This window comes from Centroberyx affinis, unplaced genomic scaffold (assembly GCF_046629955.1).
Source record: "Centroberyx affinis isolate AG114_WGS23_722 - 3 ecotype Tasmania unplaced genomic scaffold, CSIRO-AGI_Caff_v1 ptg009885l_1, whole genome shotgun sequence".
In the NCBI taxonomy this organism is placed as follows: domain Eukaryota; kingdom Metazoa; phylum Chordata; class Actinopteri; order Beryciformes; family Berycidae; genus Centroberyx; species Centroberyx affinis.
This window is the reverse complement of record NW_027284670.1, coordinates 2,033-19,266: the sequence shown is the minus strand read 5'-3', so window position 1 is coordinate 19,266 and position 17,234 is coordinate 2,033. Positions and strand designations below refer to the sequence as shown.

At 39.5% G+C, this 17,234-nt stretch overlaps 1 protein-coding gene across 1 annotated transcript; it reads right to left on the bottom strand.

Moving 5' to 3' along the window:
• Positions 1-667: 667 nt before the first annotated feature.
• On the bottom strand, positions 668-17,021 carry LOC139640591 (very low-density lipoprotein receptor-like; the record flags this gene model as incomplete). The annotated part of the gene is made up of 7 exons (XM_071514764.1): positions 668-786; positions 1,628-1,852; positions 2,910-3,081; positions 7,059-7,184; positions 9,040-9,159; positions 14,122-14,244; positions 16,899-17,021. Coding segments are annotated over 7 exons (1,008 nt in total), but the record flags the coding sequence as incomplete, so codon positions are not given.
• Positions 17,022-17,234: the final 213 nt, after the last annotated feature.

Sequence of the window (17,234 nt, the reverse complement as noted above, 5' to 3'; positions counted from 1 at the left end):
CAAAGTGTGTGTGTGTGTGTGTGTGTGTGTGTGTGTGTGTGTGTGTGTGTGTGTGTGTGTGTGTGTGTGTGTGTGTACACTTGTATTCTATCCGGAGTGCGTTATAAAATCACCAAAGGACATTTGTAGGGTAATTCGTATATCGCGGTCGAAAACAGTTATGACACCGCCACTAATTTTTATTATTGTGATCACCGCCATAACCGCCGCTCTCATCTGTCATCACTGATGTTTTTCTTTCCCCTCTAATAAACTGTTATATTGATGTTGCTGACTGAGTGACTTCATTTTAGATCATTTATTTGGATTTTTATTTGTGTGGTTGAATAAAACTATCCTTATAGTTTCTATAAGCTAAACCAGCATTTTATAATTTTGTTTTAAAAAAAAAAAAAGCCAATATCTTGTTATCTTTCATTAATAGGATAAATAAGTTTTTAAGTAATTGAAGTATATTACAGTATTATTTATATTACAGATTTGATCTTTTTAATAATATAATACCTTATATCGAGATAGATAATTGTACTATGAAATTTTCATATCGGCACAGCTTAGGTGAGGGTTAAGGTTAGGGGACAGGGAATGAATGTAGTCAACGAAGGTCCTCAATAAGTGTGAGCGTGTGTGTGTGTGTGTGTGGGGGTGTGTGTGTGTGTGTTCCTACCCAGGGTGATTCCATTGGGCCACTGGATGTCCGTCTCCACCAGAACCTGTCTGTCGACTCCGTTCATACCAGACTTCTCAATCTTTGCCGGCTCGCCCCAGTCCGACCAGTAAAGGAACCTACAGGAGAAGAACCCACACACACACACACTGTAAGACCTCTTCAAATAAAGCACATTTGACATCACATGTCAAAACGGCATCAAAACACGACACCTTACTTCCTCTTCACACTCTTCTTCGTCTCTTTAATCTCACCAACTCCTAGTCAGTGTTTCTCTCTAGAGTCTAGATTGTGGTTAGTGAGGAGAATTTAGCGCTCCTCCAGCCTGAGAAAAATACCAGCCACATGCCAGTGGGCTAGTAAAATGTATTCTGGTTTTCATGGCGGTCAACTGCCAAATAACCGCCATGTTAAAACTGAGCGGAATATTGCGTTAACTTCAATTGAAGGATTACATGTTTCTCTATTGGTTGAGACAACCCTACAGTTTATGAAACCCTTTCAAACCCCATTTGAGAAAAAATGAGGGCGTTAATAACTTCTTCTTTCAACAGAATCATATCACGATGAAATAATGATCGCGTTATCGTGATCCGCAATTCTGTTGTCTAAATTAATCATAAAAAGCAAAGCTCTCACAAAATGGGATCTGAAATAATTTAGGGAATCTTATTTGGAAATTACAGTTTGATCATACTTATTACAATGCAGTTCAATGCAATGATTATTCAACATGCGATTTTGCATACATTAGCATATACGTAGTTATGTACTGATATTCAAATAATTTATTATGATTATCATGATATTCATTTGGTCTGCATCGCCCGTTAAGCTAAAACCAAGACTCGTTTTCTTAGTTCCTGAAAAGTTTACATTCTGAAGATACAAGGTTTTCATGTGACTACAGCGAAAAACAAAAACAGGAAAACACACAGAGGCTTCACTTCCACTCACCCAGACAGCGGATCCACAGCGATGGAGGCCGGCTCTTTGAGGCCGCTGCTGAACAGGACCTTCTGCTTGGTGCCGTTGAAGTTTGCCACGGCGATGGTTTTGGTGCCGAGGTCGGACCAGTAGAGGTTCTTGTAGATCCAGTCCACGGCGACGCCCACGGGAGTCTGGACGTTGTCGATCACTTTGGTGTGGCTGCCGACCTCGCCTCGCTTGTCCAGCACCGTGCTGAGAGAGAGAGAGAGAGAGAGAGAGAGAGAGAGAGAGAGAGAGAGAGAGAGAGAGAGAGAGAGAGAGAGAGAGAGAGAGAGAGAGAGAGAGAGAGAGAGAGAGAGAGAGAGAGAGAGAGAGAGAGAGAGAGAGAGAGAGTTAGCGTTAAGTGTGTAAGTGTTAACAAACAGTGTTAGAGTCATTATCCACAACATTTTCAGATAAATAAATGCCTGTTTTGCTACTCTCTAGAACAGTGATTCTCAACCTTTTTCAGATCAAGGACCCCCAAGTTAGTACACATTAGAGCCATGGACCCACATTTGTCTCTCGGACCCAAATCTGAGAATATTTTTATTGTTAGATATGATTTTGTCCAGAGTCCCATGACTGTCTGTATTGTAGGTAGAGAGATAACAGTGAAACTATGATCAAAACAGTCATTGTTCTACATTCTGTAACTGTGTTAACTTCTTGTAAATGATATAATGGTGAAGTTTAACAGTTCATCAATTTGCTGGGGACCCCCTGGAACCTCCTCGAGGACCCCTGGTGGTCCCCGGACCCCACGTTGAGAACCACTGCTCTAGAACTAATAGATGTAACAGAACAATGATTCAGCCTATATCCAGTTCATAAATCATTTCCATTGTCTGTTCTAAACAGCCGGTGTCTGGTAGTTCTTTCTTTGGAAAAATCCTCTAAATCCTTTAACTTTTTATCTATATAAAATTTTATAAACTTTTTCTAGAGACTTGGTGTGCGGCAAGAGTCAATACTTTGCAACAGCATTAAATATCTTATTATATGTGTATAATGTGAGTGTTTCCTTACTGTCATTTTTCTTTTCTATGGTAAAAAATTCTAAAATGTACACCCACATGCTCATTGTTATGTCGTTTAATACCGTTTTCAATAAAAAATATTTTGCAAAAAAATAAAAAATATCTTATTAAATAAATAAGAGTCTACTATATCGTACAGAGTTTGAGCAAACAATAACAGTGTGGTTAAGTGCTTCTGTGTGTGGATGTGTTTACGTTCCTCTGTGTGTGTGTATTGTGTGTAACCCCACCTGTAGATGGCCTTCTGCCCCAGGTCGGCCCAGAAGATCATCTGCTGGTTGAAGTCGGCGTCCAGAGCCACGGTGTTCCTCTGCTGCTCCACGATCTGGGTGTACTCCTTCCTCTCCAGACCCAGGCGGCGGATGTCACGACGGTTAGTGAAGATCAGGCAGGGCTCCTTACCTGGTGGAGGGAGAGGGAGGAGAAGGAGGAGGAGGAGAGGCTTTGTTCAATCAGACAGAGAAACTGGAGGCCAATCTGGTAACTCATCTCTTCAACAAGATCCTCAGGTTGAAACGCATCTTTATTTCTCAATTTTGGCCTTCCATCCACATTAAGATGCCGTTTTCGACCACCAAAAACGGAGCTTCCAAGTGGATAAATTTGAAAACGCTACACCTCAGTGGATGGCGGTGGCAGAAACTTTAAATCATGTCAAGTCAAATAGAAAAGTTGGTAAAAATGTAAACTGCGCATTGAATTTGTAAAGGGGGAAGATAAGTTTTGTGATCCCTCTGTCAACCTTCATGTGTTTATCCTGCAATAATACTGCACACAACTGCCTTAAATGTTATACAGCGGAATCAAATTGGTGTTTTGGAAAACCAAAGCCAAAGACCTTTCCTTGCAAAAACTTGCTGTTCCACCAAAAAACATAATTCCTGTCACTTAAACTTTAAGTTAAATTGATTTCTTGACCCTGCAAACATCCACTTAGAATCAGAATCAACTCTATCTCTGTTAGTTTCATAGTAAAGGCTAACAAACGATAATCATAGTGGCACGAATGCCAGATCCCAACCAAAATCTAATCAAGTGTTCCTTGGCCCAACGCCGATCTGTCCACCAACTTTCATGGAGATCCGTTCATAAGTCTTTTTAGATATCCTGCTGACAGAAATACAAACAAACAAACCTTGATGCAGGTAAAAACATAAAACCTGATTTTGAAAGTCGGTCTTCTGCTCTGGCTACACAGCTATTTCAAATGAAAGGAGAAGGAAGAAGCCACTGCAATGCCCAACAGCTTAAACCGAGTTATATACAATATTTACGTGTTAAAGGTGCGTACACACATTGTGCACAGCTCATCAGGGAGTACATGCATGTGTCCTTAACATGTAAATATTTTATGCAGCCCAACTAAAGCCGTTCCACAACTCTCAGATTTTCTCCACCTCTCTCTCAGCATCATCTGGGTGCTACACATCCTGTTGAATGGGAACAGAAAGGTGGCGCTGGTGCTGATGTGCTTTTGTGTTGCAACATGTTGTGTTGTCCTTTGCACCCACTTGTGTTCCCATCTTCCCTCTGGCTGTGAACTCACACTCATTTACTGTGCATTCATATCATATACACAGCCATGCTACTGGATCATCTGGCAATCTCCACTCTGCTTCCTTTACAAGCAACAGAATAGAATAAACTTTATCGTCCAGCCGAGGCAGGAAAATTGCCCTTGGTCTCACCCAGGAAAATATAAACACAAACAGGTCCACAAGATAAAAACATCAACAAAAAAATCACATTAACAGAACAAAGATCTCTCAACTGTACAACTACAGTGCATTCATACCCACGGTGTACAGCCTACACTCCCATATTTAAGTTTACTGTAGTTTGTTGACCACATTAATTGCATTTGGGATAAAAGAACCCTTGTAGATCTTTTTCTTTGCCAGGGGTATTCAACCATGGTCAATTTTCTGTGGAATATCTAATATCTAATCCTGCAATATCTTCTTTCAATATGTACTTTTCCCCCCATTATTAGTCCTACTATTCACTTTTTCATATAGTCTGTATTGAATTGTATTTGTTTTTTAAATATTGTTTAAATGTATTATGATGTTTTTAATATTGTCTCTTTACTCTCACAAGCCCATCCAGGTTTCTTCAACCTCTCCTGCACAATTCCTGCTTTACTGTGCATTTACACTGTTGATTTTAATATGTGCTAATAACAAAAACAAACAAGCATTCAGAGCCTCTGGCCCCGCCCACAATCGGTCAGAATAGAGCGGCACATCGACCGAGTTGCTCGCAGTGTGAAGACGAGTATCCACAATTTGTTCTAGCGGATGAATAATTTGAATAGGTAATCAAACAAGGAGAAGGGAGCTACTGATAATGCCAACATACATTTATTACACAGCAAGTTTTTATTTCAACAAGCACAAATGTGTTGTTTTCCGGTGTGTCCATGAACCCAAATAAATGTAGTTTTGCATTATCAGCGGCTCCCTTCTTTTCTTAAATTGCATTTTCGCCCCCTGAGCGTCTGGCCCTTAGTTTTCCATGCCATTTTATTTATGAATAGGTGAAATTCATCGACATGGGTGGCACATCCCACATGAGTTTAGATAATAGTTGAATTTCAGAGGATCCTTTAACAAATGAATTGGAAGAGGGGAGGACAGGCTGAGGGGACAGTGATGGGCATTGTCACTGACCGAAACAATAAAGCCTTTTTTACTGCATCTACTCTGGAACAACATGTGATGACCAGACCAGAGGATGGCACTCACATCCCCCAGCTGCAGCACAGACAGCAGCCTTTCTGAGGGTTATTTATATAGCATCAGACTCCTCTGTTTAACATTTATTTATTAAAATAGTTAAAAGGTTGAGAACGCACAGCCAAGGAAGGTGCAGGTCAAAGGTCCATAGTGAAATCATTTCAATAAACAGCCTTTGTAGATTTGTATGAAGATTTCCTTTCCAAGCTCATCACTGTGACATGTACAAGGAACTTAAGTGACTTTCTCCACAATGCAGAATACACGTTCATCTTTTGCTCTTATTCATATTTAAATGTAATTATCCATGTTATTTAAAACAGTCACAAGAATCATCCTTTAGTTTCTAAAGAAACCGGTAAAAAAGCTTTTTCATTTAAAAGCACCGTCTGATTAGAATTGATTTTGTGCAGAATCCCATGACTGTCTGTATTGTAGGTAGAGAGAAAACAGAGAAACTATGACCAAAACAGTCATTCTTCTACATTCTCCAATTGTGTTAACTTCTTGTAAATTAAATAATGCTGAAGTTTAATAATTCATCAGTTTGCTGGGGACCCTCTGGAACCCCCTAAAGGACCCCTGGTGGTCCCCGGAGCCCACGTTGAGAACCACTGGACAAGACTACCAACATGTTTGAAGGCAGATTTAACTTTCATTTACCCAGCAGTTCTCCCAGCATGCACTACCTTGCTTAAGAGAAGCTCAACTGAAGTTTCTGAGGATTATTCATTGACTCCCCCCCCCCCAATCCACATTTTCCCAGCTGGTCTTGGGATTTGAACCAGCGACCCACTTGTTAAATGCTTTAGGCTACTGCTGTCTTCATGGTGGTGGACGGTGTGTTTCAGTGTGCAGACTACACCTCTTTCTACCGTTTGTTGATTGATCCTGGACCTGACACAGTCTGGTAAAACGCAGGAAAAGTATACAGGTCCAGTTCAGCCACAACCTTGCAAACTCTAAAAGTGACAACAGTGTGGTTTAGTGAATTTTACTGCAGTGGTTCCCAGCCTGAGGGTCAGGAGAAAGAATATTACGCATATTTTATTTGTTTTGAAGCCTCTACACTTATTCCAATAATCAAGTCAAATAGCCTGACAATAGAGCGGTGTTGTGCATTTAACTGCAGTGGGTCCCAACCTGGAGGTCAACAAGACGATTAAAGAAACCTAGTATACAAGTTAATTATGTTTTTAATTTGTGATAAAGTGTTTTTTCTTGGGCAACAATTAATATTTGAAGCCTCTAGGCTTATTCCAATAATCACTCAAGTAAAATAGCAGGTGACAACAGGAATGATGCCACCTGCTATGATGTTTTGGTTGGGATTTCAACTCATGAGTTTGTTTGATAACCTCTGTACATGCATTGGTTAAGTTATCTGATATTTTGATTACTTGACCTTTAATTATGTAAATTTTTCTAGACTGACAGGGTGTCAGTCGATGTTTGTATGTCTGTTTCTATGTCTGTATGTTGTCAGTGTTTGTATAATTTTATGTGGACCCCAGGAAGATTAGCAACCGCTGTAGTGGAAGCTAATGGGGATCCGAATAAAGAACAAAAGAATAAAGGATAGCTAGAAAGGGGAACATAAAAGTAATAATTTGGTGTTGGAGCAGCTGTTGGAGCACTCACCAACAGCCTTGCAGACTGCAGTGGTGGGATCCATCTGGTAGCCGTTGTGACATTCACACTTGTAGCCTCCCTTCAGGTTGATACAGATCTGACTGCAGATGCCGGGGTTCAAACACTCATTGATGTCTGTGCAGAGAGAGATGAAGGCAAAGAGAGCTCAATTCATACAGCACATTTCGTACACAGAGGCAATTCAAAGTGCTTTACACAAGGTATATTAGACATTAGATAATACAGGATAAGATAAATAAAACAAACAAAAAGAGATAAAGCTTAAAAGGAGAGAGGATGAATAAATTTAAATGCATAAAAAGAGAATAAAGAGAATGAAGATCAAGCTGCAATGAAGAACGAAGAGAAACGACAGGTGGCATCAGTCATATGTGATTAATCGAGTCAAACACTTCCAGAGTTAATCAAGTGTTTTCAAACAACTTAGTTAAAGATACAAAAATTGTTAAGTTTAACATGGAACACAGTTTTTTTAAAAGAGTTATTCAGCACTAAATCATGTCTTTGAGCTGTAAATATTAAAATTACAAGCTTTTGCTCTGCATCTGGCCGCAGCTCCGTCAGTGATGTGAAAGCAGGTGTTCCATAAAATTATTACCGCCACACTTTTTCGCAGCTGTGTACTAGGCAGAGGCTGGATGAAAACAGTGTGTTTACGCTCTCTAAAAAGAGAGACCATTACTCTTCTGGAACATTTCCATAATTGCCATTACTTGAGAAATATACTGTAAGCTGACGTGAGTTTGTCTACTCCCAGATGTAAATCCACCATCAAACTGCTGAAAACATCAGTGGATTCAACATTTAATTCAAGTGGGAGCAGGCTGTAGCTGAAGAGTTTCCTGTAGTCAGCAATAAAACTTAATGTAAAGCCTCAAATTTACATTCTATGTATCCCAAATACCTATATACAGCCAATAGGGGTCATTCCAGACTGGGTTATATATATATTTTCCAATATCCAATCCAGTGTTTGAGGCCATGATTGGCTCCGTACCGATACACTGTCGGATCAGTGCCTCCCTAACCATAACCAAGAGGATTTCAGCTTTGAGGAAAAGATTAGAACGTGACCAATCACATTACACACTGAATTCCCTCTTGAGGCCAGAAGTGCATAATAAAAAATACATACCAGCCCTACATTAAATATCTACTGCTTTCTTCACACTACAAGTACCAAGTCTGACCCAGACTGTTTGATAAGTGGTGTCTAAAGAGAGGTGCGTTGCTGTTTTGGACTTCTTTCCTTAGTTTAGAGCAATAAAACATTGATGCAAAATGATAAAAACACTGCAATAAATCTGATCATAAAAAAAAGGAGAGGAGTCACCTGTTACATACAATGAAACCAGAGCCTCCTAATCACCAATTGGCGAGTTAAAAAAAAAAAAAAAAAGACATCTTACTTAAAAACTTATCTTAAAACTTTTCACAATCATCAGCCGTCAGCAGCCAATCAGATTTCTGTGCTTCCTTGTTTCCCTACTGACTGTTTTAGTTTCATAAACAACAGATCGGCCTGGCAACTGCAAAATGGGCGAGAAGTCGATTCCAGCCATTAATAAGAGTTTCCCAGATTTCTACAACTTTTATTAGACAAGACTACAGGAATAAAAACGTCTCAAAAATGATACTCTGAGAACATTTACATCCATCATTGGGTTCGATGGTAAGCGCTAAATTAATATTGATTGTTAAGCGTTTATTTTCAATTAATGCTGCCCGATAAGCACTTGCTAGCTGGTAATGTTAACTCAAAACGATGCAACGTTAAAAAACCCAAAAGAGTGAAAAGATACCCGATTTGCTTGATCAAAATTTGTAGCTTCAGACCGCTACATGGACGCAATCGAAGCCTCTGGCCCCGCCCACAATCAGTCAGAATAGAGCGACCCATCAACCAAGCTGCTCGCAGTGTGAACACATATTAAACGGCAGTAGGACACCGACTATAACTGTGACCTACCTCCACAGGTCTTGTGGTCTATGAGCTGCAGCCCGGGTGTGCAGTCGCACTCGAAGCCGATCACCATGTCTCTGCAGATGTGCGAGCAGCCGCCGTTGTTCAGCAGGCATTCGTTCAGATCTGAGACACGGGGAGGAAGGAGGAGGAGGCCTTCGTTAAAGCAACAATACCCAAGAGGGTCGTGTTTACGGTGCAAGCTCCACGCACCACCGCCACATCACCATCACACCCATGATCACAGTTAAAAAGCTACAACATGCAATTTTTTGGCCCGTTTTTGCCTTTTAGCCAGCAGTAGAGATGGACAGGAAAGAAGGGTGGTGGGGGGTGGGGGGGGTCCCAGTCCAGATTCAAACTCAGGATGTCACAGTTATGCGGCACGTTCAGTTTGAAAGGTTAAATTCATTAGAAAGAGTTTAAATGTTTCGAACGTTATTACTTTCTAGTACTTAAGCAACTCAATTAAATGGAATGAAAGCTGACACTTGCAAATACAATGAAATGAAAGTCAAGTTTTATGTCTGCAGTTGCTAGGTGATTACTAGGTTTATTTGTTTGTTTATTTAAAGGATCCCCATTAGCTGATACCATGGCAATCAGCTAATCTTCCTGGGGGGTCCACACGTGACATACTGTACATAACACATTACATGATAAACGTTAAGTTACATTAATTAAATTACATCAATATACATTAATATAAAAAAATGCAAGCTTACATTGATATGAAATAAAGAAAAAAAAATATAGATAATATTTATATAGATAATATTTAAAAAGAATGAGAATTATACAACCCATATGAAGTGGAATGCAAATATTGAAAACTGGTACAGAGTTATACCTCCTATTATTCAGTCTGTCATCTGCATGCCAATAAATGCCTCTGCATAATCTTTTTGAAGGATGATTTATTTTTTATTAGGCGGATATTAAAAGGTAAATTATTCCAGTTTGTTATGGCTCTGTAAATTACAGAGTTAGTCCTTAGGCTGGGTACCACAATATGGCCGTTACCGGCAAATCTGGTGTTGTGGTTATGTATGTTATTGCAGTAAACTATTTGGTCGAATAAAAATGTTGGCATCTTTGAGTTAATGATGCAGCTGAAAAATGCGGCCATGCTTAAGGAAATCCTTTGCTCAGTGGTGAGCCATGAGAGGCTGCAGTGCAACTTTTCGGTGCCAGTTCTAATAGAGCAGCCCAGAACAAGCCTAGCAGCCCTGTTTTGTACGACTTGTAATTTTGCGAGATTTGTTTTGGATGTAGACGACCATACTGTTGAACAATAGTCCAGGTGGCACAAAATTAATGATTTAGAAACTTGACCCAGCGTGTGTGATTGTACATAAAGAGAACACTTTCTCATGACTGCAATGCCTCGGCCCATTTTTCTAACAACTGTATTAATGTGCTCGGTCCATGATAGGTGGTCGCTAGGATATTACTAGGTGTAGTTAAAATATTACTAGGTGGTTGCTAGGTGATTACTAATGGTTACTAGTGTGTTACTAGGCGATTACTAATGGTTACTAGTGTGTTACTAGGTGGTTGCTACGTGATTACTAATGGTTACTAGTGTGTTACTAGGTGGTTGCTACGTGATTACTAATGGTTACTAGTGTGTTACAAGGTGGTTGCCAGGTGATTACTAGGTGGTCGCTAGGATAGGGTTGTTAAAATGTTACTAGGTGGTTGCTAGGTGATTACTAATGGTTACTAGTGTGTTACTAGGTGGTTGCTAGGTGATCACTAATGGTTACTAGTGTGTTACTAGGTGGTTGCTAGGTGATAGGTTAACATCAGCGTTTGTCTGCGTTCTCCGTCTACTTCTTCAACCTGTGGAGGCTTTACCCTGCCAGTTACCTCAGGCTAGATGACATCATCAGGATGAGTGACAGGTGTTGGGACGGGAACTTGACCAACTGAGGGGGAGGAGGGCGGGGCTAATAATATACTTCCCTGACACAGGGAAAAAAGTTGCAGATTGTCGCTTTAAGAATGTCTTGGTGAGTAATAAGACTTTAAAACATCATTTAACAACTCCTGCATACAGATAGCAAAAAAAAATAAAAAATAAAAAAATAAAATAAAAAAATAAGGAGAAAGATGTCCGACTAGCCCCCTAATTACAACACTAGTTACAAAGGAATAACCTGGTTACATTTTTCATAAAGCACAGCTTGGCATAATGCTTTGGGTATGAGAATTACCAGCGTTGGAAAGCCTCAGATTGATCAGTCAGATTGCCTTGGCAGAACTCTTCAGTACAGAGACATCTTCAGTACCTGTACCGATTTAGTACTGTTTATGATAATGACTATTGATAGTTTTTCATGTTTAGATCAGCAAATAATGCATGGATCAGTCCAGGGTTCCTACACATTTTCAATTAAAAAATTCCATACTTTTTCCAGACCTTGATTTGTTTTGAAGATTTTGTCTGGTGTTCAATATGATTTATGCAGTGTTCCTACACGGTTTCCCTATTAAAATTCCATATTTTTCCCAGACCCTATGTTCTTGACTGGATTTGATTTTGGTGGGTATTTGATATAATGCATGCTGACAGCGGCTGGGTAATAAGAGCGTCCCTCTATCTGAACATTATTCTTCACATCAACAAAAACTGTGGACTCAAAGTGGCTCTACAACAACATAAAAGCTAGAATTATGCGTGTATCGGACCTGAACCGCAACATTTTCCATACTTTTCCAGACATTTTTTCAAATTCCCAAACTATTCAAGACCTGGAAATGATCAAATTCATTTTTAATACTTTTCCAGACCTGCGTAGGAACCCTGTCAGTAAATGAAAGGATTTCTATGGAGGACAACATGTTGCTCATCCGAACCCTGAGGATCAAACCTGACCCCGGCTGATGGAGCGATCACAGCAGAGTTACTGCTGGGGCAAATGCAGCAGAAAACACAGTGAGCCCCCCGTTAAAATGAAATCTAGACGATTCTGTATTCAAGGCCTGCTTCTCTTGACTGAATTTTGTAAATCGATAGCAGTAGCAGCGTTCCAACTCACAGCAGCAGATAACCACTTGATGGACGTCTCTTTGATAGGCAAGGGCGAATACATTTGAAGAGCAATTCAATCAATAAAACGGGATTCCCTAAGGTTGGAGTATAGTTCATCCGTTTTAGGCTCAAACATCAACTAAATCCGTTATTTTCCTCAAAGTGTGCAGTGCTGCGGCAAAACAACATTAAGTACAGAATAGTGATGCGCGGGTCGACCTGAAACCGATCCACCAAGCCAAGAAAAAAAAACAAAAAAAACAAACAAACATTCAGGCGGCCAGGTAAAGACTCTTTTGTCTTGTCAAATTTATTAAGACATCGGCAAAGTTGAAAAAGAAATAACAGTGGTGTTAAAAATAAATAATGTATGGATGGCGGCATAAACAAGCTGGAGACTGGACAAGTTTATTCTGTTAAGTAATTTAATTGCAATTTAGTCTACAATTACATTGGGTGTGTAGTGTGTGTAAGTTCGAATTCACAGCTCATAGCTCAGGTAGCAGTGACTTCTCCAATACAAGAAATATGGTTAGATAGATATGCCGTTTATTTTCTCCAACTGTGCAGCAGTTTAAACTCAAAGCAGAAATTTGGTATTCTCCTCACTGTGTCCTTTAATAGAAAAAAGCACAAATGGTTTATGTTTCACAGCATAGCGGTGGAGTTCTTTCAGGATTAATTGGTTCCTTTAGAAAGATAAACCACTTCTCTATCTGTATTGCACACTTCAAACTTGAGGCAGGTGTTTATAAAAGAATGTAGGGAGTAGAATTATAAACGCAATAAAAAAACGCAAACAACTTTCCTCCCCTCATTACAAAGAAGCAGCAGTAAACTTCACACTCAAAAGGCAGAAGCTTGGCACTCAATTAGATATGCAAGGCCTTTTCTGTTGGTGCTAATTCATACTCAGAAGTTTAATATTCTACTCACTGTGTCCTTTAATAAAGCACAAACATTTTTGGCAAAGTTCTTCAAAACATGAAAGAGAATTATTTACATTCACCATTCCTTTTCTCACACTGTACTGCAGCACATTAAAGCTGCACTAGGCAAGCTTAATGTGAAAATACACATCTTATCAGTCCAAATCAGTGTGCAACAGAGAAGAGCGTCCCATCCCCCAAATTTGCCCAAATTAAGTTCTGTTGTCGGGTTAAGTGACAAATGGAAAGCTAAGAGCAAAGTACAAACTGTCTCCTAAACAGCAGTGAGCAGCGCTCCGTCCAGAGAAAGCTGGACTCACTAACGTTAGATCTTCTCCTCTCTCATCTCTTTGGTTTCTTTGGTATAAAGCATCACAGACCGGCCGCTTGGTGAACATGAGCTGCTGTGTGACGTTCACTGACCTCACTGTGCAGGAATTCTGGGTATTGAAGTTCTAATTTTGCGAACAGTTGCCTCTCGCTGCCATTTCAAGCCGCCGACATGCGAATAGTTGCCAAGTGCAGCTTCAAACTCAAAGCAGAAGTTGGCAGGGAGATTATGTACTGTATGTGAACTCGGTGTTGCTGAAGATGAATTTCACTTTTTGTTTTACTGCACGTTGTACGATAAACTCCATTTGAGAAAACGCAAAACAAGAAGCCTGAGTTGTTCTGGTTGGGAGATGAGGTAAAGATGGAATAGTTATTCAGAGGGGAAGTATTTAGTGTATCGAATTTCATTTGGAAAGAGTGTAAATTGAGAAGTGATAAGCTGTATGTTTGAAGGCAAAGTGTTTATGTTTATCGCAATGTTAAAGTTGATTAGCAGTGTGAACTTGCGGCCTGTTCAGTTTGTAGCAACATGACTTACTTTTGAGTCTTTCAGAATGTATGACTTCTATTTGTATGTTTTGATTGTCATTTATTTCTGCTTCTATTTGTTTGTTGAACATGATTGATGACATCTTTTTTCTGTTTTGCAAGCTCATATGGGCTGGGCACCATGAGGTGTATGACAAATAAAATCAATCAAAAGAAAATCATTCAGTTGTCTATTCTACCCAGTGAAATCTTCGCTGGACAAGCAGAAATCGATTTTAAAAAGGCGGTGGTTGTACTCACTGCATTCCTTGATGGGCTCGTCGCTCCAGTCGGGACAGTCTCTGGCCTTGTTGCACACCTTGCTCATCTCGATGCACTCCCCGCTGCGACACTTAAACTTGTCCGGCCCGTTACACTGAGTCACTGCAGGGAGACAGTCAGGAAGTTTTAGACGCTGACAGCTGCCACTGCACATGTGCACGCATTTCTGCACATATGCTACCTCCATCTGTGAATCTGATATGTGAATAGCTTTACAATGCATACATTTACAATGTCAGGACACATTTTTGTATATTTGTTCTCCCGTTTGCCCTCTAATAATGTGAACAGCCTGTGATGCACATTTGCATAGCCGTTTGAACCTGTAAATCTGTTAATGAAGATGTATGTTATCCCTTTATTTGCTGTTTTGTTTAGTTCTTATTTTTGTTGTAATTACTTTGTTTTTATTATCTTCAGTACTCACTGTTTGCCTGATTCTTATCTAAATGTTTTTCTCTGCTCTGTCATTAAAGTCTCATCTAAACTAAGAAAAATATAGAATATTGTTTTTGTGTGCAGTTGAGTGTGTGAGTGAGTTTAATTGCGAGTGTGTGTGTGTAAGAGTGTGTTTCTCAGTACTCTCTCCACTGCAACACTTTAATCTATCAGGCCGTTCTCATTACATTAGGCAGTGGAGACAGAAATGATCATATCCTTCACATTTTCATGTTCATAGATTACCCAATGATTCGTGAACTTAGCAAGGACATTACAAAGATCCACTGTAGAGGGAAAAAATGATTCATTCAGGATGTGTGTGTAGTATTTGTACGTCAGTTTGTGTGTCTGAATGAGTTTAATGTTGACAGATTCCCCACTAACACACCAACTTCACAAGGCTACTCCACTTTGCTCCACAACAACTTAAGCTAGAGAGAGGAATTAACAGTGTATGTGGTTGTGTGTGTGTGAGAGCACAAGAGAGAAAGTGTGCATATCGCTGTTGTCGAGTGAAAACCTTGTATCTTCAAAATGTCAACTTTTCAGGAACTACAGAACACAGCCTTGTTTTTAGGTTGACAACCTGCATTTCTGACCTTATCTAATTGGTTTTGAAAAGGTTTCATTCAAGGTAGAATTGACTAAAGCCATCAAGGAGCATGTAATCCATGTAAAAAGTTAAAACATGAAAACACCCACAGTAAGAGCCAGTCTAAAAGAAAATATATTTTGAGATATATGTTGTGATTTGTATATTTGAAATAATAAAATTAGTGTTAATTGAAATACTAGTGTTATTGAATAGTTATTTGTACGCTAGTCATATGTGTTGATTATTGTAGAACATTAAATTTTCCGGTAACACTTTACAATAAGGGTCACTAAGTTAAGGGTTAGTTAATGCTTAATTAAGGGTTAGTTAATGCTTAATTAAGGGTTAGTTAATGCTTAATTAAGGGTTAGTTAATGCTTATTAACAGTTAACTAACATGTCTGGTAATCAGTTACTAATGGTGTTCATGTTAACTAAGGTATTAATTTATACATTTAATAGTCATCTTTATAAACTATTAAATAATGTATAAATTAATACCTTAGTTAACATGAACACCATTAGTAAATTACACATTAGTTTACTGTTAATTAAGGTTAGTTAATGCTTATTAAGCATTAACTAAACCTTATTAAGCATTAACTAACCCTTAACTTAGTGACCCTTATTGTAAAGTGTTACCCATTTTCCTATAGTTTCTTATGTATAATACATTCCAAGTAGTTGAAATGCTCCTTTACATTTACCCTTGATGTCACTGTCATTAGACTCAACTGGAGAAAGTCCATGGACCAACACAGTTTTCTGACCAAGAAGAATTATCGCCAACTGATGAATCGTTAGTCTGTAACTGTTTGTTTTTCACTAAATGTTCTAAATGGAGTTACTGGTCTCTGGAGATATATTTGTGTCAGACTCGTTGCTTTTTGCATGGACTTCACCTCAGTAGTTACACATTTTGAAACACTGAATGAGAGCCACTACACCCCCAAATTCTAGTTATGAGGTTTCTGCCCAACAGAGGCGATGTGCTGTTTTGTCTCCGAGTGAGAAACTGCATCACAGCCCAGACTCGTCATTTCTTTGAAGTCGGTTTTCACAGCCAAATGTTTTCTCTGTTACTGGAGCAAAAACAATCGCACTCAAGGAAACAAGATAATGGGGCGGCCTTTTTACTTCCTACAGATAACTTCAAGGCGTACACACACACACACACACAATAAATAACACAACGCTTTTGTACTCCCTGAGGTGGACTGTGAAAGCATTTGTTTGTAACACTCAGGAATAAACTTGGAGACCATCTACATGCATACATCATCTAAACACACATCATCCACACACACATGATAAATGAACACTAGGTTTTTGTACCTCAGGACACCCTGAGGTGGATTGTGAAGACATTTTATTTGTAAAAGCACTCAGGATTATACTTAGAGACCAACTACATGAAGACATCATCTACACTCACATCAAAACACACACACACACATATCACTCACACACACACACACAAGGGAAAACACTTCTGTACCTCAGGACATCCTGAGGTGGAATGTAAAAACATCTGTTTTTTTTTTTGTAATAACACTCAAAAATACACAGACAGTGCACCTTCTCACACACAAAAGATAAACATTACGCTTTTGTTTGTGAGCATGCCCTGAGGTGAATTTATCATCTGTCATTTGTAGAACAACGTACAGATACACACATACAAACCATTCGCACGCACACACACACACAAACCACTTACTGTTTCTGCAGTTGACTTCGTCCGAGCCGTCGGCACAGTCTCTGAGGCCGTTGCACTGCCTGCTGCCAGGGATACAGTTTCCATCGTCACACTTGAAATGATCCGGTCCACAGGTACGCACAGCTGGTGAGGACACACACACACACACACACACACACACACAGTGTTACACATATGAGGAAATTCCATTGGCTTACATTCATCCCCTAGCCACTAATTAGACTAGCCTCATTTTATCTTTACAGACACTTACAGCTCACTCTCCGATCCAGAGTGAAGTGCAATAGGCTGAACGGCAGAATAAGCTTCAGTTCCCAGATTAACAACATTACACCC